The sequence below is a fragment of the Aspergillus undulatus genome (genome assembly GCF_047715775.1).
Source record: "Aspergillus undulatus strain CBS 261.88 unplaced genomic scaffold BDV17scaffold_9, whole genome shotgun sequence".
NCBI classification, from domain to species: domain Eukaryota; kingdom Fungi; phylum Ascomycota; class Eurotiomycetes; order Eurotiales; family Aspergillaceae; genus Aspergillus; species Aspergillus undulatus.
The window spans coordinates 414,393-439,530 of NW_027396613.1; the positions used below are offsets into that span (position 1 = coordinate 414,393).

Genomic DNA, 25,138 nt, shown 5'->3' on the forward strand with positions numbered 1-25,138 from the left:
GGCTACGGCACACGCCCTTGTGCATGGAAGATTTATACGCATACACCATAAGCCCCAGTCGCCAGTCAGGCATGAGTCGCCTCCGTTTCCTGAAAGGGGTCGACTAACATCCCAGGCCTCGTTCAGATGCTGCCTAAACCTGACGTCGTACAAGGGTGCCACAGCAGCAAAGCTATAAGGACATACTTAAGGGGCAATGTAGACGAATCTCCTTAATGGTGTAGAAGTCCAGAACTGTAGGGATGGTGATTTGTGTGCCTGAGAGGCGAGGTATGGGCATCACATTTATCGACCGTGCTGTTGACGCCTGGAGCTTTTGCTATCCAGCTATTACCGTTAGCAAGCCCAAACTGGAGAGTGCAGAGTGCATGGTAAGATGTATATATCGTCTCGCTGATGAAGCTCTGCTATGATGGTGTGTGGCTTGAGACGTTGTAGGATAGTGCTTGCAAGCGACGGCAGATCAATACATACAGTGCGACCCTGATCATCATAGTTTTCAGCAATTAAAAGCGAGGATCCATAGGTTGTTGTTGTTCTGGTTATGTTGTATGTGTCCCACTACAGATCTTCAACCGCACCCAGCCTCCTCACTCTCAGCTGACGCCCGATCTCGATTCCAACCTTAGCGTTCCTGAATTTTGATCTAGATTATCCCCTTACTCCGAGCTAAAGTCTCCCGAGAGATGATGAGCATAACGTCAGTTGACACTCAAAAATAACCTAGTACTATGCGCATTACTGTGCGCGACTCTCCGATCGAAGACACCACACGGGGTTCAACCGTAGAGGCCCACACCATGGCCTCAGATGACGTCAGGTGACGAGTTTCCTATGCAGAGGAGTTGGACGTCCTGGTAAAAAAGAAGATAAATGCAAATTCAACCGTGGACTGCGCGCCTCTGACATATCCAGAACATCTTCAGAAACCGGCTGCGTGGTTAGACTCCCTCGACACTCGCCTCTTCCGAGTAGCGGCGGGCGAGGACATCGCCGTTGCCAAACAACTTATATCCGATGGAGCGGACCCTAATTACGTGGATGACCAAAGCGGCCGAACGCCGCTACACAAAGCCTGCTCGAGCGGGCCGACAGAGATGATCGAGCTTCTGCTTCAGCACGGTGCGGATGTTCAAGCAGACGACAGGCATGGAAAGGCACCGCTTCTTATTGCCTCACAGAGCGGAGACCCCGCGAGCCGGAACATGCAGTTAGTGTGCTCATCGATGCGGGAGCGGACGTTAATGCTGCGCGCGGAACGTACGATCGCGGCGCCGCGCCATTGCACGCGGCAGCGGAAGAAAATAAGATTGAAAGAAGGCGCGAGTGTCGACATACGAGACAAGTCTGGGGCAACACGTCTCACGTTTGGCTTGAGGCGTGATACACAACAAGGAACCTAAGTATCGTGGTGGGCGAGGCAAGACAATGGAGACATCTCTCGACTCGGCAGGTGCGACTAATTGGGGTTGCCCATTCTTGATAACTATCTACCTCGATATCATAATAATATATCATCTCCTGTCTGTGGATGACTGGCAGTCACCTGTGACAGTTGCTATTCCCCGTGCTTAGCCCTGTCAATGCCACAATTGGATCCTTCCCTATAAATGCAGCGAGCGTGGGGCCTTATATGTACTTATAGGAACCTCTTTTGACCTATGTCCGATGCTTTAGTCTGGGATTGGTTGTGTCGGAGTCCGCGGCGTACGTGATACTTCGGTATCTCACCACCCAAATATGAAGGTCTGATTCATTGAATCTAGCAGCGAAGCTACACTATATACAGAAGAAATAGGAATAGGAAGTAGAATGATACGATATATGACCGAGCGGACGCGGACTAATAATAAGTTCGGCGTTGAAGCGCATTCTTAGCCGTCACCAAAGGTCGACAGGTTGTTTTTGTCGTGTTCTTCTAGGAGCTTAACGTCGGCTAACAGCGCCAGATTTTCGCAATCTCCAAATCAATCATGAGAGCATTTCTGTGCAACACCGAGCTGCAAGATGTTGGGCTCAAGGTTCCTATTCCTTATCCACAAAATCTTGCTTTTTATCTTCAGCTGGCCTGTGTCTGGAGCCACCTGCACAAATAAGATCAATGATCCCGTCGGCATCGATTTCGGGCCCCATTTTATCTTCGCCTCCTACGCCAATTCGCCCACAAACTTCACCCTGCTGGCTGCGCTAGATGATGATGAATATCAGCTACGGCACATGCAACTATGGACAGAGTCTCTGGGCCGAAGAGGCCTGAACAAACACCACCGCCCCCCGCCGTCCTTTCTCGCAAGCTTGATCGACAATCTGTCGACCATTGCTGCTCGGATACCCATTCTGAAAAGCGTCGCTAGTTTCTTGGTTCCTGGTCGCTTAGACCCAGTAACGTTGACCGAAGTCACGGAAACATTTACGCGTCTGTGCAGGGAGATCAAAAAGACCGCCCTCAAAGACCACGAGGTAGACGTCGATTTCGCAATCTCAAGCGTACCGGACTTTTTCAACGATACTATCAACGCGGTCGTAGTCGAGGCTTGTGAACAAGCCGGAATAGAATCTCCCCATATGAGGAGAGTTGAACAGACAGGGATAAAATCCCCCCAACTAAAGAGGGCGTTGCCGCGTCTACATGCCAGTCATTTCATGAACCCGGAGATCTTACCAGACTCTTCGGTCCTGGCAATTCATCAAGGGAGATATCACTGTGGGATCCAGTTGTATAGGTCGGAAACAGCGGGCCAGGAGAGGGAGAAGGCCGTACCGTACTATCCGCTCGATCAATGGGGAAGCCAGAGTATCCAAAAGCAGCTGGTCAATGGGCTCCTGGAGTCAAACCCGAGCCTGAGGAGGCACATATCCCTTGGTGCTAATAAGAATGTCCTTGGGACGGAAATCTCGCGGGCGAGGATGGTTTTGAAGAATAGAGATCCTGTGGTGGACCTTCTCGGTCTCGACGACGGCCGCGACGGCATTAGCGGTAGTCATGGTGTAGACGAGCTCCCTTTAAACCTGGACTCGTGGTGGATGGACGGCAGCGGCCCAAGAGATGGAGTCAAGCTCACGAGGGAGCAGGTTCGCGCAGCAGACGATCACTTTGTTGAAATGCTTGCATCATATATAGCCACCTATCTGGAAGTCAGCCGCGGTTCGTGTTTAACCGAGCCCGCACCCCGATTATCATGCTGACTATTCCACTACAGAAGAAAACGTGCGAATGGATACGCACCAACCGGAAATAATTGACTATGCCCTGATAGTGACCGACTATGTTGATGGGGACCTAGTGCGACGAGCAGTCAAGGAGGCTCTTGGTGATGGGGTCGCAATATTGGGAGGGACTTTGCAGATTATCACTATGGTTGCGGACGGTGTCGCTAGGATTGCATGGCATCGAAGGCAAAATTTACTCAAACAGGCGGAATGGCGCGGACAGCGTGACGAACTATGAGGTGCTTATACTGTATTACCACATGTCAATTTCAATGTCATATGAGAAGGGTTTCGGTTAGCCCCTAACGAACAAACCCGTACCCAGGGAAACTGGTGTATAACTGTATACTTGAGACATACCGAGTAAAGACTGGAGAATATCCCGACGGCGTCAAACTGGGGAATTCGGCGCAAACCCTGGTCCCTTCGATCTAGACGCTGAACTGAGTCTGCAGACCTATGTACTTAACGTCTCCAACAGATGCAATCCCTCATCCAACTGACGCAATCACTGCAAACCACCTCCCTTCGCCAATTGCACCATCTGAACATGTTATTGCTCTTCAGATTGATAAGATACCTATAAGATGCGAAACCGCCACCATGCAATCTAAGCACGCCGAAGCTCTTCAACTCCGAACTCTAGGCTTTTCAGAGCACCTAGCAATCACACGTCATACAGAATAAAGGGTCAATATACCATCAAAAATTTAAACCAGACAGAATGGCCCACCTCGAATCCCGCAACCACATCTCCCCAGACTCCAACACCCCAATAACGCTACGCCCCCTCTTCCACCCCAGAATAACCGCCCACAGCCCCCCGGAACCCATACGGGAGAAAATAGCCCCGACCCACGACCGAGCCTTCTTCGCAGACCCAGAGAAGAAATCCCTGTTTTCAGTCGCAAAGCGCGTCGATCTAACAGAGAGTATCGGGACGGTCCTTGAGGATGTGCAGATTTCGCAGCTGAGTCCACAGCAGCTGGATGAGCTTGCGGCGCTTGTGACGGAGAGGGGTGTTGTATTCTTTTTCGAGACCAGGATCTTGATACGGCAAGTCAGGTTAGGGTTTTTGAACATTTTGGGGTGCTGGATAGGCATCCGACTCAGAAGCTTTGTACACCTGTTCTTTGTACGATGTAGTGTACCATTTCACTTGTGCTAATGGGCCTATAGGACCAGAAGGTAAGATTAATCGGGGCTCAGTATGCGGCCGTTTTATTATATGTCTAATGAGCTGTTTTACAGTTTGTTAACATCCACGGTAGTTGTGAGGACCATCGTGAGATTCTAAAGTATACGCCTTGGGTATGTCCTAACCCGAAAGTTTTAGAAACAATATCTATTGACCATAATGCTATCCCAGCGGAGACTTCCACGCAGATACGTCGTTTGAGATTAACCGTATGTTCTTTTGAGACTATATACGATTTCGACCGTGAACTGATAGCGTACAGCGCCATCGTACTCTCTCCTTCAAATGGAAGAGCATCCTGAAGTGAAGGAGATACTGCTTGGGTAAGCACGCGGCCCTGCAAAACCTAGGATAGTAAATAATGGACGGTAATGAAACCAGGTTTCCCAATATGGCCTCTACGACGCGTTGAGCGGCGCATACAAGAAATTCGTAGACGGCCTCCACGCGGTGCATACATCTCGTCTTCAGTCTCCGCCCGCTTTATCCCGGACTGTTCCTCTCCATACCCTCATGAAGCACAGCAACTAACAGATCTGATCTTATCGCACAGACGACACAATCCTCGACCTCTGGGGCGTCGGCCCAAGCCGCCCACCCATCGATACGCACCATCCGGCTGTACAAACACACCCCGTAACAGGGCTCAAGGCATTAAACGTAACCCCCGGTTTCGTGACTGGGTTCGCGGAATTGAAGAAGGTTGAGTCGGGTACGTCCTTCAGGCTAAATAAAACAGAACCTCCAAGAAAGAGAAGAATATGGCTGATCAGGTGCGGCAGACAAAATCCTCGACTTTCTGGCGTACCATATCCACGCCGCGGATGACCAGAGTGTCGCTATGTGGAATGATCGGTGAGTAACTGACTTCCTGGGCCGACATCGTCTTCTACTTTCCTTCAAATAAGATGAGTTCACTGACTAGGATACCCTAGGTGTACACTCCACCGCGTTATTCCGGGAACATACGAAGGTCAGCGGAGGGGTATCCGGACTACGGTGTTTGGAGAGAAGCGTACGTTACACTTACTTTGCTGACCATTCAGCATGGTATAGTGAGCTGACGGTTTATAGCGTACCACGATCCCACGAGTGAGAGCCGAAAATGAGAGGAAGTTGCGAGAGGAGAAGAAAGAGGTCGGGAAGAATGGTGTCGTGGAGATCCCAGCGTAGATAATCCCGTCGATGATATTAGTATCCCTGGTTTGATCATATTGGATTACTATGTAGTTTGCTCTTTTTAAGTTAAGGAGTCACCATATCCTTCAAGTCTCTACGAAACAGTCCCCTGCACTTCACAGTGTAATCCATGTGGCCGTAATTCCGATAGAGTCGGGGAGAGATAACCCCTGGTAATTGCAGCCATCGGTTCTATATTGGCCAACCAACCCCAATCCTCCATGGTACACTCTGTCAATCGTTCCCGCCAGGCATAGGGGGCTCTCCGGTGTCACTCTGTATAGGCAAATCCAGGCGCGAAAATGTATTTTTTACCGAAAGTCGGCTGATTGCCGTCTATAGGCCTACGGTACGGCACCTTGAGGCAAAGCTAGTGGACTACAGTACTCTCAGAAACGTCCTCTAATCAAGCAATCAGTTCCTTGAATCTTATCTCTAATTGAATAAGCAACCAAGATGGAGAGACTAGGAAGACTGGTCAATCCCTGGGCCGGTAGTAACCGCTCCTCCGTTTGGCATGCTTTTCCACCCTCGATATCTCGCGCCCCTTGAATCCGAGCCAAGAAAGGCATCGAGTAAGCCTTATCAGACACCAACACAGTATGCATAACTGAGCCACAACCGCGAGCAATCGGTACCAACCGCCGGGTTCCAGACAAGGAAATCGTCAGCGGTAATTCCGTACTCTGTTTCAACGGACCAACACCCATCGCCCTCGACAGCGGAGGTGAATATGTCCATGTTCGGGTCCGTACAACGGAAAGTCTCCTTTTCCAGTCCCATAACGATGGATGAGTTCAACCATATCGGCATCATCTCCTTCGTCCCAACTCTCATGGCGATGTTTCCTTGAACTAGCAAGGAATTTCTCCACAGGTGCCCACCCTTATACCAGCAAGAATATCTACCAGGACTTCCCCCATGAGGCTGGCAGTGCGTCTGGCCAAACTGCGCAGGAGGCCCTGGACAGGCGTGAAACTTGATTTCTTCCCCCGTATCGGACTGTCTATATCACTCAGCAAGTACGGCACAGGTGGAAATATCCTGAATGCATTTGCAGAGTATCTGGAGTTGACAAAGTCCGAGACCAGTACCGATGCTCGATTGCGCAGTTCTATGTACCGAAAAGCGCAGAATGAGAAAACTGGATCGGTCCGTCCGCTAAGAGCAGAGGAGTGCAGGTCCCGCCTAGGGTATCTCGATAACAAACCTTGAATAATGTCAGAGATGCCGGCAAGGCCATTCTTGCCTTGGGACCAAGTGCACCAACATGATAGCATCACACTGGGGATCTTATTCACGTTCTCCGTAGCAGAAGTATAGTTCGAAGCTAAGGTCAGATCTAGCCTATCAACGATCGATCAGATCGATCTGCACGAAGCTGTGACGCAGATTAGACTCCAAACTCCGTTAATCCAAAGTCCGGCTTAAGCCCGAACAGTGTCAGGGATAAATATCAATAGGTATCAGCCCCAGAGAACAGAGTAAAGCAATAGACAACAAAAAGACAACAAATATGTCCTTGAAACCCGTTATCCTCGTCACTGGCGGCAACCAAGGCCTCGGCCACGAAGCCCTCAAAGTGCTAGCCCATGCAAAGAATTACCATCTTGTCGTCGCCGCCCGCTCGCAGTCCAAAGCCGACGAGGCAGTCAGGACCATCGCGTCAGAGACATCCTCAGACACGAACGGATTGACTCCCGTCGTAATCAACCTCGACGATGACGAAACAATCCTCGCCGCCGCCCAGCTCGTCGAGACCAAGTTCGGCCACCTAGACATCCTGATCAACAACGCCGGTATCAACCGATCACCCAACGACAACGGCACATTACGCGAAAACCTCCGCGCCGTCTTCGAGACAAACGTCTTTGGTGTCGCCGTCATGGTCGAGACATTCCTCCCCTTAATTAGGAAATCGACATATCCGCGGCGCCGCATAGTAACGGTGACTAGCGGGCTAGGGATGTTTGGCGTCGCAGTGACGAAGTCGTCGCCGTATAATATTTGGAACTATAAAGTTACCTTTTATCGTGCTAGTAAAGCGGCGGTTAATATGCTTGCTGCGGTGGACACGATATCCTTGGAGGAAGAGAATATCCCGACTGTTCTTGTTGAGCCGGGGTATTGTCGGACTGCGTTTGGGGGATTCCAGGGGCATAAAGATGCTGATGCTGGGGGGAGGGTTATTGCGCGCGCGGCTGTGGAGGGGGAGAATAGGGATTTGTTCTTGAGGATTGTAGATGATGAGGGGAAGTTTGAGGAGTTCGGGTGGTAATCGAACCTGTTCGTAACCGAACAGCGGGCTTTCATGGATTTTTGGGGACAGAGATTTGTCTTCCAAGTCCTTTACTTCACCTATATTCAGCAAAGCTTTGTATTCAGCGCCCAGACAGGTCATCTATCGGTACAGCAAAGTACTCGACCTCTTCATGAATAGCATAAATCTTGTATGATCTGTCTATGGTAGCCGCAACGTGGCCCAAGGATCGTCAGCTTAATGTGGTGGGAATCATGGAAGCGAGAATTGAGGAAGAGACGATCATCGACAGTATGCTAAAACCATATTACATGTCCTCAAGCGTACTCAGGTTTGCGATCGAGCCTTTAAAAATCCTGTAGATAAATTATATATATCGTAAGACGCGGGCCGTAATTTTCGAAATTACAGAACGTAACTCTTACTTCCAGGACACTCTCTTCCAATACTAACCTCATATGGGCTAGTGCATTTGGCTTAGGGTCAAGCAAACTATTCTGGAGAGGTCGGAGTGGCATGGCGGTTGTGCAAGGCACTGTAGTGTGAATTCTATTATCGAGGTTCCATGATACACTTTGTAACGAGGTTACTATTACATGATAAAGAATGAGTAAACAGTCGCAGCCAGAATGTCCAACACTCGCTAAGGAAGGAGCACCGTTTACTTCTTGTAGAATTAAAGCATGCTAATTAAATAGAAGTTTAGTGTGTCAGGACGCTCTTTCAACCATTATCAGCTCCGCGGAAAACCCTCCGTCCTTGGATCGGACTTATTGCGGTTCTGGTCACGTTGGCTTCTGCCAATCGTGTCAGGCCACGGGGCTTGCGTGTCACACGCAGAGAAAGGCGCCGGCTCTGATGTCATCACTCTGGGAGCGGGGAAACACTAAACTATAAAACAATCTTGAGACCTTTCTGGGTGCTTTAAACGCCGTGGTCGCCTTCGTGGAGCATGACCCCACCCACCAGTTACAAGCCTTTGCGGGCCATCGCCCCTACCCACTCTGATAGTGCTTCTGGGCAGAGCCCGCCTGTCCCGAAACGCACTAAGCGATCGATTGCTTGTACGGCGTGCAAGGCACGGAAGTCCAAGGTATGTGAGACTCTTAAGTGAACCGCCGCTCCATCATTGACTTGCGCAGTGTGGCGGCCAGCCCTGTATGAGATGCGTTGAGACTGGCACTGAGTGTATTTTTGATGGCACTATTGATAGACGCAAGAAATATGCCCAGAGGCATGCTGAACAGGAGCTTTCCTCAGTGTATCAGTTACTAAACCAGCTTGTCGATGCCTTTGATGCTGGCGATATGGTACAGCTGGGCAAACTGCTTTCGAGCACACAACGGGATCGCCTCAGGCGAACTGAGAGACACAAACAGAGCTTTCCAAGTTATGAGCAGAGTGAAAAAGATACAACCATGGTATGAGGACCAGCTATTGTTGTATTTTTCTTGACCCTCCGGCTGATGATCACAAGTCTGTCCATTCTCTATCAGATGATGATACAAGGCGAGCTGCTGTCTCTTCAGACTCCTTGTTCCCTGCATCCGTCAGGTCCCTTGACGAGGTAGACTACAACCAATATTGTCGGTTCACTGATTACATATGCAAGGAGTCCGAAAATGCATGGATGCAAAAGCTGGAGACTGGAGATGCTAGCCAGTTAAATAGAGAAGGTGATCCGCGGCAACCGCCTGTTAACAATTCTTCCACGTCAGTGAGCTGTCCCCGTGATTCTTCTGTCAAGACACAGCTACTACCGCTCCGGCAACATAGTGAGCGGGCTGCGGGAATGTTGTCAACGTTGTCGCTGAGGCAGACGAACATCCAGAATGCTGTCGATTGGAGCCCAGATTGTATTGCCTCTGGGTCGGGGCATGGACAGCAGCCTTCATTTGCCTGGGACCCGACCTTTTTCTCGGTCGATATGTGATGGTCGTTATGGTTTCCCTACATATTTTTCTTTCACTAAGTTTACTAGCCTTGCTCGCAACGCGGCCCGAACAGGAGAGGCTATCAAGGTACACTGATCGAACACGGAAGCGCCCAACTTTTACAGTAAATCTATATATCCCTCTCCTCAGTACAAAAATAAAGGGATACTTCTAGGTGATTAAGAGCATTGTGAGGTGACAGACAGAAAATAGAGACTCTATTGTTCGGTCCCAATAATACCTAGCAACTGTAGCACTAGAGTCTACAATCAACGTTCTTTACTTATTTATTGTTTGGTAAATAAAGGGTCTGATGAAGGGTTAAATGCTGCTTAGGAAGTGATGCGTCCTTGTCCTCGAAACCTGCTGGTCGTATCTATTATAGCCCATTCGTATCACGTTTTCGCAAATTCTTTACGGAGCGTAATTAAAGAACCGCGATGGTTTAAATCGACACTAGCACCTTGACAAGTGGGCTGGAAAATAGTCGTTTTTTTTTTTTATGTTGGTAAAGTTGGTTTTGAGAAGGACTGTGTATGCGTAAATATCACCGGTGCTTCAAGCAGGTAGATATTATGAACACAGTAATCTTCGTACGCTTGACTTAAGCAGTTCGCACAGTCCAGAACAACTCGCGGAATCCTTCATTGAAGATTCCAATACGATCGTCCACGCGTGGTTGACAATGCTGAGTACCCTATGCGATCAGCGCGATGCTGCTTTCATACCATCAGTAGCAATCCAGCATGGTATGCGTCGAGTATGTATTTACCTGAAACATCTCGCTTGATTCCTCAGTCTTTCTCCTCCTTGCTTATTCCAACCGGTACACACAATAGGCGAATTAGTATCTTTGCGCGTGATTTGTCACCCCCGAAACACACTGCGCCCTGTAAACAGTTAATCTCGTCTAGCCCTGGCTTATCCAGTTCTGACTCAGATGGACAAGGCAACTTGTTACGGAGAAGTATGTGATGTTCACAGCTACACCTCTCCATCAAAGACCTTCCAACCCATTGTTATCATCGCCTTTTGGTTCCCCATAGTAGCCTTCCACCGGGTAGAACCCATACTCCCAAGGGTCCTCGCTTCTCAGATAATACTGCGCCCTCAATTTCAAAACTCGTCTCGCGACAGAGGCCAATATTCGACATGTGCTACCGACGCTTGCAACCGTTCCATCCCCCAGATACCCCAACACTATAGACCAGATATCAATGTGCCTCTCAATGACTTCGCGAGCTCTTCTCAGTTCTCTATCCATGTCAATGCACCAGAAAGTATGTGCTAATATTTAACCCTAAGTGCTACCCCGCGTTACTCGTGACGAGGCAGCATGCAAAAATAACTTATCGATGCAGCCCAAATGGAGCCTCTTCTGTCACTTCATTTACGAGCCATGTTAACCAATCCCAATCGGCTTGATGCCCCCCCCCCCCCCCCTACACCGCCCCCACACCACAAAAGGCGTGATCTCTCCCGCTCATGATGTCCCGCACCGAAATTGCCCAGCACTTCTTGACCTTGAAGTTAAGCAATACCACAAAAGGCTGAAGCCGCGCCAACCATGGAAGAAGAGCCGTCTATCATATTAGAGCATCTCTCTGAACAAGACAAAAGCCAAAGAGCAGAGATTCTGTCAAAGCTGCATGATGAGCCAGCTTCAACGCCCCTAATGGAGTACTTCATGGAGCTCAAAGAAAGCTCTACAGCGTGGGATATAGACAGCTTTGCCAAAGGTGCAATGCGTTTCGCCAACCTGAATGGACCTGAGAGAGCAAATTACTATCCGGAGGCATTAACGGGACTACACTATTCAAACTCATTCACGGTAATGTGGAACCAAACATATTCTGATTACCCGACCACATTGTGGGATCATATCAGACGCCAATGTCCATATAACTAAGATACCAAGCTAACTTATACTTACTATTTGCTATGGGATGGTCCCATAACACGCACGGCGTAGCATACGCGGCTATGGTCACGTGGCTCCTGCCCTCTATCTTCTGTCTGCTCCTCCCTCCTGGTCTGTTCTCTTCCTCGGCTATCCCTTCTCGTACGTACGGCACGTTTGGATAGGAAGATCCACGTCTGGACGCCCGCGCGAGGGGGCCAAGGAGGAACAGACCCGTGCTGTTCCGTACTAGTAGTATAAGCGATTATGGCGTTGATGCTGGTGGCTCCGCCCTTGACAGGGAGGGCTTCAAGCACTCTGCCCCATTGTCAAACATGAAGAGAATGAACTTGTCGTCTAGAGCTCCCGTTTGCTCGAGGTTCAGGCTAGTACCCCCTAGTGTTCCCTTCTTCAGAAACTGCTCTCATACGCTAGGCACTGTTAATCAGTCTGAAGGATATGTGGCAAACAGTACAGTGATGCCTTCACGGACCCTCCATAGGCTAGCACTGGGTACGGGGGGATGGTTGAGCAGGTACGCGAGGAGATGTTTGAGTTATAAAAGCTATATACAACCACCCAACAAACTTCCCGCGCACTAAGCTAGAATGACAAATATAATCCGCCCATGGCCTGCCACCTGAGAGAAAATGGCATCGGGAAAATTAGCCAAACAGAAGCCCATACACATACTCTTCATAGTGGGCACGACCAGTATACATCTCCTGGTTCTCAATCCCCCCAGTCACGGAGCCCAAAGCACGTGCATACACAGTCTCGTCATGAATAATAGTCTCCTTGGTGAGATTAAGCGCAAATACTTGCCCTCCTCCAAGGTCAAACCTCGCCGTCAACCCCGTTGCTTCTGGTATACCCCCAGTAGGTGGGTATCTCGCATTGGGACCCGGCTGACGAACTTGCACCGCGTTTGCTGCACAGCTCACTGAGACGAATTTGCCGTCCTTCACAACGTACGCGTACGCGTGCTCGTTGTTGCTGTAGTCGAGGAGATTGTTACCATTTCACGGAGTAGGGTCCAAGTCGGGCGTGACCCCAGTCACAGTATTTCGGGCTGGTGATGACTGACGCGTCACCCCAGTTTTTGTCGTGGTAACCCACGCCGTTAGCGATGTTGAAGTTTGTCCCATTGATATGCAGGTTGACGGTGGCGATGGCGTCGGGGACAGCGTTCGCCCAGTGCAGGTGTGGGAGCAGGAGCGTGTTCAGCCCTTCGACATTCGGATTACAGGGATAGTGCGGGGGGGGAAGTGGTGCGCTGTAGTAGATATCAATTGAATCAGCATTCTTTCTTCTGATGGCAGCAGCAGCCAAGCAAAGGGGAGAAGCATACCTTGCCCGACAACGAGGGAATGAACTCGAAATGCTCAGAGATCGAGCGAAAGCTCAAAGCCTGGCAGTGCCATTCTGACGCAGCCCCCGCGCTCGTAGCGCTAGGATATGCGTACCGGAGTGCAGCCATGATCTATCTCTATAGGCGGATGCGTAGCTTTGTTCGGCTCAGCACTGAATATCCTTCACCTACTCATCGAAGCGAACTGCTTGATCTCCTAGCTTTCAAGATATCATTGGAGGCCACCGGTACTTTGAGGCACGTAGCCGAAATACCATCAGCCGAAATAGCCGATTCGGCCCTGCTATTCCCTCTCTTCTTGGCAGGCGGCGAAGACCACGGAGATAAACTTTGTACACCAGCGACTACACCTGATGCTCGAGAAGCGGCATTTCCAGAATATCTCGCGAGCATTGTCAATCCTCGAGGAAGCCTGGGACCACCGCCTGAGGAGGCTAGATACACCGGACAGCGATGATACTGACTGGCAAGAGATTCTCGCCAGTCAAGGCTGTCGACTTCTCTTAACATAAGTATGCTCCGCTCCAATTGCTATCATTTGGGGAAAGTTCCTTTCATAGCATGGGCTTTCCTCCCCTTCATCCTATGGTCTTGCTCTTTTCATCGTGGTGAGGACTCCAGATTCTCATTGCCATTATCCTGAGAGCATCTCCGTGAGAAACTATAGAGTCAGGAATGCTTCTTGAGAACAAATTCGATAACTAGACGATTACTATTTGCAAGGTACTTTTGTTTATTTAGGATCTTATTCATTAGTTCTATTTGGTTGGGGAAATGCCGAGTCCACGTCGAACCTCTTAATGGCATATCCTATACTAGCTTATTTCGAAATAGTCGGAGTATTGGCGACACGGATAGAGGCGATGGTGAACATAATGCTGCATTATGCCTAATGAACATGGTTCGGGGAACAACCGTTGATTGGAGGTAGTTCCGCGTGAGATTGACCAAATACCTATGGGCAAGCCGGCGTTTTTGCTCGGCGGGTGACAAGAGCAGCAAAAGAGATCTTGACTCCATTTAGGTCTCAAAGGAACCTCCTACATGGACGGGCTCTCGACCCCTCATTTTAATGTCGACACTCGTTCATTTTCTAGACGGGCCTTCCCTTCGAAGTGTCGGGATAATGGTTGGTAGTATATATGTCGCCCAGTCCAAGTCCGAGCTCCCCGGCCCGATACTACGCTATACACAACAGTTCTGCAGTTTCAAACTTCATGGGCCTGTCCCGCACTCTCTCCCAGTCGCCGCGTGTAATATATCGCGAGTCGGACACCAACAAAGGAAGCTCACCTGCCAGGGCTTACCATGGCTGCACAGATGACAAGGAAGCCGTGGCATTGACCAGGGATGACTTGGTAGGAATATTTTATGATCAAATCAAGATGGCCCCGGCGGACTGGTGAGGCAAGGCCCTCCAGTTTCTACCAACTCTCTGCCCCAATTTGCAGCGGGCTTCAATGCCTGCGGCACCCTGAGGAACAACAGAACCTTGTTATTCAAAAGGTAAGTATACAGGTACCCTTTAATCGGCGGAATGGGACTATCAGTCTATAAAGAATGCATGTTTTTCAGGTACCGGCTTAATGCAAGTGAGCTATCTAGATATCGCGGAGAAGCCTGATACCATTTTTCCATTGCATTGGAAGCAAGCGAACGTTTCAAGAAGCAGTGCAACAGTCAATTGTATCCTGTTTGAGCGTTCTGATGCGGATTGAAGCGGCTGTGATTCGCAGAATGGCTTCTACAACAAGCTGAGTGAGACGGGTTGGACATTACCCACCTACAAAGCAAACAACGAGGTCATTATGGCAGCAGGTGCAAACCCCCAATATAACTAAATTATCTGGCAGTCGGAGATAAGAGGCCAGCCACTAGAACACAGCAACTCACCGATTGCCCATTTGCCTGGTGTTGGAGAAACTCTTCACTAGTAACACTGTATCACGGTAGAAACCGTTCTATCGTCTCAAGGGAGCAATCAATGGCATGCCATGAGAGTACTCGCAAGAAACCTTACAATCGGGAAGGCAATAGCGTGCGGTTTTATAAATGTACAAATATAGCCGCGCCAGTACTTCCTTAGTAAACAATTGCAAGTAACTATAGTGTAAAGACCCCGCTTGCTCCCTTGCTGACCATCGGATGAAGAGTAGTAGAGCACCCACGGCGTTGGTTGTATTTGCTACCTTCAAGTAAATATATCACGATCTGTAGCCTAGAGAGTAACTTCACTGCTCATTTAACATTATGTTACTTGTCAAGCATTCCCATTCGGAAACTGACTCCTCCCCTCAACCTCCCTACCCTCAGGCCTCTCATCCACAAACAAATCCTCAGCCAACCTCTCCAGCGACTTGATCTTCCCGTCTTCATCCTTAACATCCGGTACATAAAGATACGTAATAATAAGACCGAGAAGCATAAACGCTGACAAACTAAACTTGCCTTAGTCCTATCGCTTAATGAGAAGAAAGTATGAGGGCGAGGATTTACCAAAGAAGCGAATAGCCCAACCAATCCTCAGGATCGTCCTGTTTGCTCTTTGAGCCCTTTCCGTAGTCTACGAAGGCGAGGAAACACTGGGCGATCACAGACCCTAGCTTTCCAGAAGCGGCGGCCAGGCCGTGGCATGTGCAGCGGAATCGAGTGGGGAAGATTTCGGCTGGGATCTGGACATCGATTGGGCAGATTAGTATAGAGGAGACAAGCGAATGAGACAGCTTCTTGGGGTGTAACTGACGATGTACGTGGTTGTATTCGGTCCTGCCGATGAAGGATCTAGTTAGCCCTAAGTCGAGGTATGTTGAGGTTGGAGCGGGAGCAAGGAATATATATCTACACAGCAACGTTGGATGGCTTACCAAAATTGAAGAAGATCTGAGACAAGATATAGAGTACGATCAAGGCCGATGAGTCTTTCTTATCCGCGAGCGGTCGGAATGTAGCTCCAATGACAATATTCAAGATAGTAAGCCAGAAGAACCCGCTGAGCTGGATGTTGCGACGGCCCAGGCGATCAATAGTAGCAATGGCTAAGAGGTTCCCGACAACAGCCCCGGACGAAACAACAACCATACTCCGGTATGAGATCCGGAGGAGGTAGTTATACATATCAGGTTGCGGAGCGTCACTCCCGTCCCAGATCGTGGTTATCACACTAGGGGTGCTCAAGCCGAGACCGTAAAAGGGGATATCCAGACAGAACCAACAGAAGCAGGTTGCGAAAAGGAGCTTGAATGTCCTTGGTCGTACGGCAAAGGCCTTGAATTCTTTCAAGAAGGCGACACAGTCCACTGGTCCGGCCACTTGTTCCGGGACAGAGGATCGACTGCTGGTGATGCTCGAAGGATGTGAATCTGGCCTTGAGGTTGTAGGTGACAGGTTAGCATCATGCGTGGTCTGACGAATTTCGGGTGCTAGCGCTGGGACAGGAACAGTGCCATCTGAGCGGAAGAAGGAAGTAACGTCGGCTGCTGCTTGTAAACTATTCTGGGTGACCTCTGCGGTATACCGGGGCGACTCAATGATCGTTAGTCGGAACCATAGGGCGATGAATGCTGGAACTGCCCCGAGACCAACGATAAGTCGCCATATTGAGTCAACGTCTCGAACGCAACGGTCGAAGCACTTAAAACCGTCTGCGCCAGTTTCGTGTGCCAGAAGCTGATCGCGGAAACCGGCAACTGCAATGAGGGCCACAAGGTTGGCGGCCAATGCACCCAGAGACTGGCAGAGAAAGACGGAAGCCAGCATACGGCCTCGAATGCGCGTAGGCGCAAACCTAGTAACTGTCAGCAAAGGTCTAAATGACAAAAAGTGCGGCGTACTCTGAGCATATAACTGCAGAAAGTGGATAGTCACCGCCGAGTCCCAGCCCCATGAAGAACCGCCAAAAGATGAGCAGACCGATGACCGACATAGATCCCTCGGCCCCGGATGATGCCAATGCGAGGCCAACAGTTGTAAAAATTAGGACAGCAAGCTCCAGCCCATACATCTTCCGTCGACCCCAGATATCAGCGGCGACACCAAAGAGGACTTGTCCCACTAGGGCGCCCCCGAGGGTGGCAATGCTCAAGGCTACTTCGTATTCATGCGGCATTTTGTCTGGATGCCCATAGTAGACAATGCCAAGCATCGGGGTTACCATATTTACTGAGAAAATCTGACTGGTCAGCGGGTCTGACGGCGTGACGCGGACAGAGGACTGTAGTTACTGCATAGGCGTCCGTGAAAAAGCCGATACCTGCCACAATCACGACCCAAACCCATTCTCGTCGTCTGGCATTCTCCAACCGACCGATCATGTACTCATGGCGTTGAGCTAACTAGTCAATAGTCAGAGGGCACCATAATGGTATTGGGCAATGTTCTTACCGTATGATGCTGGAAGCTCTCATAGTTCCTCCAAGGGTTGAGGTGTAATGTAACAGATGGGAGTAGGGACATATTCGCGGCCGGTCAGCGTCAGTTGCTTGTCATCACTTGCCTGCACAGAAATACCTCTTTTCAGAGCGGATCATTCCCTGAGCAGCTTGCGTTGCTGATAAAGTCCCCTGATTCTGGGAGGACAGTGCCCGGCGCGAGACTGAAGGCGCCTCGTGTTGCAGGATGACCCCTGTGCATTTTGCCCGGACTATAAATGGCATACTGGATTTAGCAATGAGTAACGACAGAAGCCTTGCCGACAATGGTCAAGACTTGCTCGATCGTCCACATGGAGTCGGCCATGAGATCTGTGCGGCTCAAGATGCACAGAGTCCACAGTGACTGAACGATCAGTCAATCAGCAATAATGAACTTGGACAAGTTTTAAACGAACAGTCCAAGAACGAGGGACCGATATCAAGTCAAAACATTGCTAGCGTATAGTTTATCCACGTTGATCTAAGGTGCAGTCCCATTGGGGAGCAGTCCGCACTAAAAGCGCCACGGCAGGCTGTGCTCAAGCCAGGAAGCATCATGCATACAACAATTATCCCCGACCATCATGAGTCGTGACTCCTGCTTCCACAGTTATTGTACCAATGAGTGTCACCCAAGGTTCAGGCTCATCGAACCAACGTGATGGCTCTGACTGTCGGTTGTAGCCGCACGGCTGCCACCTGTCTTCTCTTGTTCTCGTGTACCAGCCTTTGAGCTCAGGCAAATCGAAGTAATATTATGAAGCTGAAAGGCTCTTCCTGGTAATTATGTTCATCCATTCCATTTCTCACGTTTTCACTGGTTCGTATTTGATCCATCACGACAGCATCGCCGATCGCGGGCGAATGACAGTTTTAGTGGGAGTTCTCCGCTTCTCATCCAGTCCTGTACTTTCTACAGCATCATGAGCTTTGGATGGAGTGTGGGGGACTTAATCAAAGGTGCCGGCATCGCATGGTCCATCTATGAGAGTCTGGGAGAAGGGGCGAGATCAGCGAAGAACGAGTTTGCGGCGTTCCAGGCCGAATTTAGTCTGATCAAGTCCGCTCTCGAACGACTGGACAATGTTTCAAAGAATTGCCCAGGGGGTGACCTCGATCTTGGAAAGGGGTATGACCGGACTCTTGCGCAATGTGCCGAATTTATCGTGAAGCACGACGCTCTCAGCAGAGAGGCGAAAAACCGCCGTTTCAGTTTTCACGAGAAGATATTGAGCGTATGGGATAAGGTCTCGTGGCCCCTCGAGCGCGAGGAAGCTGGGCAACTTCGAGAATCGCTCGAGCGTTATGTCCAGATTGGCATTCTCAAGGTCACTGCGAATACTAGTGATGTGACGCGACAGTTGGCTCGGGCGTCAGAACAAGCCAGGATTGATCATTTGGAATTACTCAAGGCAGTCAAGTAGGTGGAATCTGATAGAAGGCATGATCAGCCACTGACATTGCTTTCTTCTGGCAGGACCATGAGTGTGCAGGTCTCCTCGATCCTTCGACGGTGCCTTCCTGATGGAGGGCCCGACGAAACCTCCCTCGATGTCAAATATCTCGCTCGACTACAGCGCCGACATCTGTCTTCCCTCCTCGATCCGCTCCCAGGGTTGAATGCTATTCCCGAGGAAGACGCTGTCTCTCAATCCGAAACTCAGGCCGCGTTGCAGCGGATACAAGAAATAACGGACCGATTAGGACACCTGGCCCTGCGGTTGGACACCATTGGAAGACAACCGACACCGTCGCCAGAGCGTGTTGATCCGCTCAAACGCAGTCATACAAGCGATACGGTTTGTAGCGACATGACTATTGTCGCCCCAGTTGTTGATTTACTAAGCCAAATTGGTGAAGAAGTCAGAGAGGCGCTGGATAAGGTCGGTTATGAACATGTATCTGTCCTTGGTCAGAGCCCCTCCGGAATCCACCGCAGTACTGGCAGGTCGACCAAGGTGCTGAACAATGCCGCTGAGGATTGGGATCAGTTCAAGGACTGGCTGCAGTTTCAGCTGCTTCACTCCCTCGAAGTTCACCCTGGTCATGAAGATTTGGTTCCGGCAACTTGGGGACGGCCTTCGCCCGAGCCAGATACCTTACCCAAAACACCCCCATTCGCAGTGTCGCCTCCAAGCGACTTTCTAAGGCACGGTGTCCTCTCGCCGCCGCAGATACCTATGACCCACGACATATCGACTCCTATGTCGCGCACGTCATCGTCTGAATCGAATTATCCTCGATCTCCATCTTCCTTTAGCTCAGTGTGGGAGCGCAGATCCAGCGAACAATCTCTACCCCTTACCCACCATCCTGTTCAAGTGTAGGTATGAAGACGGGCAACTTGGAGAGCTTAACTGATACTGCATAGATTCTTTCCAGATCGACATCGCCCGAATCACTATCTTCATCGGCCAGTTACCTGCCACGCGGTTGTCTACCTTCACCCTGGGACCAACGACCCCGAGCTTATTGAGGGTACCAGCCTCGAGAGTGGAATAAAACTCACCCATTCTTTGAATCGAGAGCGCACATGTAGCAGCGCCGAAACATCGTTAATTCCCTATATTCCCCACAGTAACTACTCGTTACGACCACTCGAATCCCCTTTCTGTATCCAGTTCAAGGGATCGCATCGAGTGAAGATCGAGAAGAGTGGGGGAGCCCCCAAGAAACCGCACACTTCGCCAATCTATGTCTGCCATGATAAACAGGACTTTAACTTGTTTCAAAGCACTCTCCTTCGCCGCAACGTCGTATTCTATGGGGACGTGACGTGTATCCGCTCCAGTGGCATGGGCGACCATTGCTCGCAAGAGACCGTGCGAGTTTTGCAGGACCCTCTCACGCGCACAATGTCCATTATTTATTTTGCTTCCAAGCATCCAACTCCGAACTATATCCCAAAGTTCGTCGAGCACCTAGTGTCCGAATTCTCGTCTCCACAGAAGGCCGGTAGGCGCGACGTGAGACTTTCTATTCCCCGTACGAGGCGAGATAGCTTTGGCATCCTGCCCCGACGCAGCTCGATCGAGAGCTCTGTCACCACATTTTCGGGGGACTCCCTGGCTTCTCGAGCCTCGGGTATCTCATCCATGGCCTCCGATGCGGGATGGAGGAAGGAGAGATGGCTTCAGTTTGAGTTTGAGACAGAGCGAGGTATGTATAATAACTGCTTCCAGTTGTCCTCGCACTGTTACTTACTTTTTCCTACACCAGACTCCGAAGCATTCATCACAGCCCTGCAGCATCAACCGCAATGATGAACATACGTGATGGGAAAGGTCTTATTAGGTTGCAATTCCCACAATACTGGTCTTTTTGTCAATTGTCAGGCCTGATATCCAGAGTTTTCATACCTTTGGTGCGCAATATGGGGTCGCCAAAGCAATACCAGACCTTCCACCTCGGTACTCCGGAGACAAGGAGACGATTGCATGCTACCAATAAATTAGTGTTCATAAAGCAAGGAATGGACGAGACGGGTGGCATTTGTATGATCGACGATCACCTCATCGGCATCAAAGTGAGCATCAAAGTGGGTCGAGATGGCGCGATATGGGAGATCTTGGGGAATAGGAGCTCGAACCACAACAAACTGCAGGCCGATCCAGATCATTCTTGTGTTTGTGCACCATTCGGGCCCCTCCTGGAGTGCTTATTCTCTCGCCCGAGAAACATGGAGGGCGCCCGATCGCTGTACTCTGGCTTATCCTTCAGGGTCCGTACTCGACAAGCAATGCAGAGAGCTGACAAGAACTCAAACTATTGGATCTTGTCTGCTGTGCATCGTTGTAACGAGACGAAAGCAGATCTTTTTCTTCATACCAGAGATTTATTTTTTTCTTCTGCGCTTCAAGGACAAGAAACGCTACTTGGTGTCTATATTGAGATGTATTAATAAATTCGTTCCAAATTTGAAGCTTTCATTCCAGGCTTAAGGGAAGAAAATGCACGAAATTGTCTGCAAAGCAAACCCTCGTAAACTCAAAACCTGGCATGCTCTGTCTATCAAAGCACCTCATCGCACACAGCAATCAAACCATCGACGATTGCAAAATGATCATTCGTTCTGACGCTATGTCCCTCTCACCGGAGACCATGTTGCAAGACCCCCTGGATCCTTTACATTTAAGCTTGCCCATACTCTCGGCACCTTAGCTTGAACTCGTGTTCGTCTTTCTGTTTAAACTCTGGCGTTGGGTGTCGCATAGTCTCATACTCCACAGAGACGGAGCTGTCCTTGCGCCAAAGCCCCTCCCAGTATGCCCGACCTGTCTTCTAGAGCAGCCGTTCCGACGGGGACGGTTCAACCGCCCTTGTCGCAGACTGTTGGATATATTGTTGTCGTGCTCATCGGAGTCATTATCGCCCTAGGTAAAAGTCGCTTTGAGTGTGGTACTCAGCTTCTATCCTTCCGCGACTAATGGAGAAATAGTCATGATGCTAGTCACCAAAGTCTTGAAGAAGACTAGTGGAGAAGACAACAACAAGACTGAAATGTATGGGCTCACTAAGTCTTTCGCGTCTCTACAATACACATCTCTATTTGTGTGGTTGTATATACTAACTCCCTGCAGGTTCATGACCGCAAACCGAACAGTCCGAACGGGCCTTACTGCGTCGGCCGTGATATCGGTTCGTTTGACCTCTCGACCCGTCTAATCTATACTGTTCGTATACATCTAACCACGTACTCTCCAGTCCTGGCTCTGGTCAACCCAACTCCTCGGCACCTGCTTCACAGGCTACGACTACGGTGTCTCAGGACCTTTCTGGTTCGCCGCCGGCTGCAGCCCCATGATCGTCTTCTTCGCTCTGATCGGTGTCTCGTGCAAGCGCAAGATTCCTGAGGCGCATACCTCTCTTGAGGTGGTGCGGATTCGATATGGTATGTCTTTCATTCTTTCATGGTCCATATTGTGGGCTTGAGATTGACTTGGACTCACAGGTCGCATTGCACATGCCGTCTTTATGATTCTGTGCCTTGTGAATAATATCTTTGCCAGTGCGAATATGCTTCTTGGTGCTTCTGCAGTTATTTCGGCTATGTGGGTCGGCAACATATTTGACGAGTGCTATATAATCTCGCAGGGCTAACTTGGACTTGGTAAGATCTGGAATGCATATTATCGCTTCGACATTTCTGCTTCCTGTCGGTGTTACGGTATATACTTTTGTTGGTGGTATCAAAGCAACGCAAGTCCGCCAGCATCTAACCTCCCTCCTTCGAAGACTGAAGCCAATCCTGACGTCCTGCAGCTTTCTGACCGACTACTTCCATACGACCATCATCCTCATCATCGCCTGTTATTTCTCGGTAAAGGCATTCGAGTCCGACCAGATTGGCTCTGTGGGAAAGCTGTACGAGCTGCTCAAGGCCGCTGACCAGCAACATCCCGTTGATGGGAACCAGGATGGATCGTACTTGACAATGACTTCCAAGAACGTGAGTTACGTGACTTCGCTCATCGCTTCTATATCCGGTACTGACTGCTCCCAGGGTATTCTCTTTGGCGTTCTGCACACCTGCTCCAACTTTGGTCTCGTTATTGTCAGTCATCCTACCTACCTACCTAGCTTGATCCCCTCTCTCCCCTCTCGCCAGTGCACAGCCCTAACACCGCCGCAGATGGATACAAGTTACTTCATAAAGCCTTCTCGGCATTTCCCAGCGCCGTCGTTCCAGGATACACTATCGGCGGAATCATGTACTTCGCCATCCCCTGGGGTCTCGGCACGGTGATGAGCGCCGTCGCGCTAGGCCTCGAGAACCAATCCAACTTTCCAACCTACCCTCGAGTGCGTTCTTACACCTCACTAACAACACCCTCCCCGGCCCCCGGGGGGAAATCTCCTGATTAACACAAGACTCTATCTACAGAGAATGACCCCCTCCGAAGTAAGCAGCGGCCTGGTCCTCCCCTACGCGGCCGTAACAATAGCAGGCAAAGGCGGCGCCGCAGCCGTTCTGTTGATGGTCTTCATGGCCGTGACATCGACGCTCTCGGCGCAGGTGATTGCCGTTAGTTCGATTCTCAGTTTCGACGTGTACCGCCAGTACTTTCAGCGCGATGCTTCAGACCGCGATATTATTCGAGTTAGTCACCTCGGCGTTATATTTTTCGCGGCCTTTGCGGCGGGGTTTAGTACCATGTTGCATTATGTGGGTGTTGATTTGGGGTGGACTCTGTATATGCTGGGTAGGCAAACCATTCTATAACGTACTCAAATGCAAAGCGAGGGCCAACCTATCTGACCATGACCGTGTATTCTAGGCGTCGTAACATGTCCCGGCATCTTCCCAATGATATTCACGGTCCTCTGGCGGCGCCAAAGCAAAGCAGCCGCAATCCTATCACCCATCTTGGGCCTCGCAACCGGACTAGCCGTGTGGCTGACAACAGCGCGTCACTTCGGCGGGGGCTTATCCGTCGCGACAACGGGCGAAGTCCTCCCCTGCGTCTACGGAACAGTTGCGTCTTGCTTCTCGCCGATTCTTTACTCGGTCTTGATTACCATCCATCGGCCGCAGGATTATGATTGGGCGAGCTTTAAGACGGAGAAGTTGGCGCTGGGTAAGGTCGATAGTGATCTTGTTGTTCATGAGCATTATGAGGGGTCTTCTCAGCGCGCCTACGGCGCGAAGGAGACAGCTGGAGGTCAAGGTAGTCCCCGACCGAGCGTCAGTCCTGAAGAAGGCGGCGCCCGTACCGCAGCGGATAGCAAGGAGCTCAAGCGATGGGGCCGCATTGCGGCGTTCTGGTCTGCCGCGACGTTCCTGGGTCATTGGGTGCTTTGGCCGTTGCCGATGTACGGGTCACATTATGTGTTTGGGAAGAAGGTATGGTTACTTATCACTTTCCCTGTCATTATCCCAGAACTTCGAGGGAAGAGCAGCATGCTGACTGACACGGCCACGGCAGTTCTACATCGCCTGGGTGGTGGTCGCTATCATCTGGCTCTGGGCGACGCTGTTTGTTGCGACGCTGTATCCTATTTTTGACGGCGGGTATCAGCAAATTTTGCAGGTTTGGAGGGGACTTTGGGGGTCTCAAAAGAGCGTGGAGGGGCGGAAGAATGGGGTCCCTTCGAGTTATGGGTCCGTGAGTGATGGTGCTGGTGCGGGTGCGGGTGTGCAGGGGAAGGAGACAACCGCTTGAGTCACTGATTGTATGGTTCGAGGGGAAGTAGTTTGGATAGCTATTGATATATTCCGATGCTCTATCATCCGTATAAAGAATACACAGTATGTAAATATGAATATGGAGTGGAGTGTACTGGTTCAACCTGGTCCGGCTGAGGCGCTAAGTTCAACTCTCATTTAGGGCTTGCCGCCGGCCGGCGTCATCACTACTGTAGCGGCATTCTTCGCCCAGTAAATCAAGTACACGGCCATGTAATGAACGACGGGGAGCTGGGGCCCAGTTATCCAGAGCTAACCTGCCTAGACGCATAAACACTAAACAGGGTTTTCTGCAGCTCAGACCCCGCCACTATTTGACGCTGGTCTTGAGCTGCCGACACCCAGCCTTCCCCAAGCTCGTTTATTCGCACCTCACTTCTCTTCCCCTGACTTGTTTCGACAACTCAATCGCAATCCTCTGTTATAAAAAGTGGTATTCTCTGAATATATTGTCAAGGCACCTTTTTCTCTCCCTATTAAACTCGCGATC

The 25,138-nt window shown here is 50.2% G+C and overlaps 9 protein-coding genes across 9 annotated transcripts; 6 read left to right on the forward strand and 3 right to left on the reverse strand.

The window, feature by feature from the left end:
* Positions 1-2,007: 2,007 nt before the first annotated feature.
* Positions 2,008-3,448, forward strand: BDV17DRAFT_288713 (uncharacterized protein; the record flags this gene model as incomplete). The annotated part of the gene is made up of 2 exons (XM_073761468.1): positions 2,008-3,145; positions 3,201-3,448. 2 exons carry the CDS (start codon positions 2,008-2,010, stop codon positions 3,446-3,448), a joined length of 1,386 nt encoding a protein of 461 aa, XP_073618484.1.
* A 486-nt stretch (positions 3,449-3,934) lies between these two features.
* BDV17DRAFT_280134 (TauD/TfdA dioxygenase family protein) lies at positions 3,935-5,517 on the forward strand (the record flags this gene model as incomplete). The annotated part of the gene is made up of 10 exons (XM_073759835.1): positions 3,935-4,234; positions 4,276-4,330; positions 4,451-4,508; positions 4,580-4,617; positions 4,671-4,711; positions 4,790-4,871; positions 4,962-5,120; positions 5,191-5,263; positions 5,344-5,423; positions 5,483-5,517. The coding sequence occupies 10 exons, from the start codon at positions 3,935-3,937 to the stop codon at positions 5,515-5,517; spliced, it is 921 nt and encodes a 306-aa protein (XP_073618485.1).
* Positions 5,518-6,097: 580 nt separating this feature from the next.
* Positions 6,098-6,468, reverse strand: BDV17DRAFT_241054 (LysM peptidoglycan-binding domain-containing protein). The gene has a single exon (XM_073755967.1). The coding sequence runs from the start codon at positions 6,422-6,424 to the stop codon at positions 6,173-6,175; it is 252 nt and encodes an 83-aa protein (XP_073618486.1). The 5' UTR covers positions 6,425-6,468; the 3' UTR covers positions 6,098-6,172.
* Positions 6,469-7,071: 603 nt separating this feature from the next.
* Positions 7,072-8,120, forward strand: BDV17DRAFT_256194 (uncharacterized protein). Its single transcript, XM_073757034.1, has 2 exons — positions 7,072-7,945; positions 8,014-8,120. Exon 1 carries the CDS (start codon positions 7,104-7,106, stop codon positions 7,863-7,865), a length of 762 nt encoding a protein of 253 aa, XP_073618487.1. The 5' UTR covers positions 7,072-7,103; the 3' UTR covers positions 7,866-7,945; positions 8,014-8,120.
* A 666-nt stretch (positions 8,121-8,786) lies between these two features.
* Positions 8,787-10,055, forward strand: BDV17DRAFT_256198 (Zn(II)2Cys6 transcription factor domain-containing protein). The gene is made up of 3 exons (XM_073757035.1): positions 8,787-8,940; positions 8,990-9,268; positions 9,325-10,055. Exons 1-3 carry the CDS (start codon positions 8,800-8,802, stop codon positions 9,778-9,780), a joined length of 876 nt encoding a protein of 291 aa, XP_073618488.1. The 5' UTR covers positions 8,787-8,799; the 3' UTR covers positions 9,781-10,055.
* Positions 10,056-12,346: 2,291 nt separating this feature from the next.
* On the reverse strand, positions 12,347-13,161 carry BDV17DRAFT_288716 (uncharacterized protein; the record flags this gene model as incomplete). Its single annotated transcript, XM_073761469.1, has 3 exons — positions 12,347-12,677; positions 12,769-12,986; positions 13,033-13,161. The coding sequence occupies 3 exons, from the start codon at positions 13,159-13,161 to the stop codon at positions 12,347-12,349; spliced, it is 678 nt and encodes a 225-aa protein (XP_073618489.1).
* Positions 13,162-15,313: 2,152 nt separating this feature from the next.
* On the reverse strand, positions 15,314-17,505 carry BDV17DRAFT_288717 (major facilitator superfamily domain-containing protein; the record flags this gene model as incomplete). Its single annotated transcript, XM_073761470.1, has 7 exons — positions 15,314-15,491; positions 15,550-15,725; positions 15,797-15,819; positions 15,918-16,837; positions 16,884-17,221; positions 17,274-17,384; positions 17,434-17,505. 7 exons carry the CDS (start codon positions 17,503-17,505, stop codon positions 15,314-15,316), a joined length of 1,818 nt encoding a protein of 605 aa, XP_073618490.1.
* Positions 17,506-18,385: 880 nt separating this feature from the next.
* BDV17DRAFT_288718 (uncharacterized protein) lies at positions 18,386-20,725 on the forward strand (the record flags this gene model as incomplete). The annotated part of the gene is made up of 4 exons (XM_073761471.1): positions 18,386-18,882; positions 18,940-19,785; positions 19,834-20,621; positions 20,682-20,725. 4 exons carry the CDS (start codon positions 18,386-18,388, stop codon positions 20,723-20,725), a joined length of 2,175 nt encoding a protein of 724 aa, XP_073618491.1.
* A 1,002-nt stretch (positions 20,726-21,727) lies between these two features.
* BDV17DRAFT_288719 (sodium:solute symporter family protein) lies at positions 21,728-24,625 on the forward strand (the record flags this gene model as incomplete). Its single annotated transcript, XM_073761472.1, has 11 exons — positions 21,728-21,839; positions 21,901-21,964; positions 22,043-22,100; positions 22,167-22,353; positions 22,414-22,513; positions 22,578-22,911; positions 22,966-23,020; positions 23,095-23,264; positions 23,347-23,665; positions 23,741-24,306; positions 24,389-24,625. 11 exons carry the CDS (start codon positions 21,728-21,730, stop codon positions 24,623-24,625), a joined length of 2,202 nt encoding a protein of 733 aa, XP_073618492.1.
* Between the last annotated feature and the right edge of the window lie 513 nt (positions 24,626-25,138).

Bases quoted from the DNA above. Each gene is read 5' to 3' on its own strand.
- BDV17DRAFT_241054 (XM_073755967.1), bottom strand. From the start codon at position 6,424: ATGAGAGTTGGGACGAAGGAGATGATGCCGATATGGTTGAACTCATCC.
- BDV17DRAFT_256194 (XM_073757034.1), top strand. From the start codon at position 7,104: ATGTCCTTGAAACCCGTTATCCTCGTCACTGGCGGCAACCAAGGCCTC.
- BDV17DRAFT_256198 (XM_073757035.1), top strand. From the start codon at position 8,800: ATGACCCCACCCACCAGTTACAAGCCTTTGCGGGCCATCGCCCCTACC. The intron at 8,941-8,989 runs GTATGTGAGACT...TGACTTGCGCAG, and splicing joins GCAAGGCACGGAAGTCCAAG to TGTGGCGGCCAGCCCTGTAT. The intron at 9,269-9,324 runs GTATGAGGACCA...GATGATCACAAG, and splicing joins GTGAAAAAGATACAACCATG to TCTGTCCATTCTCTATCAGA.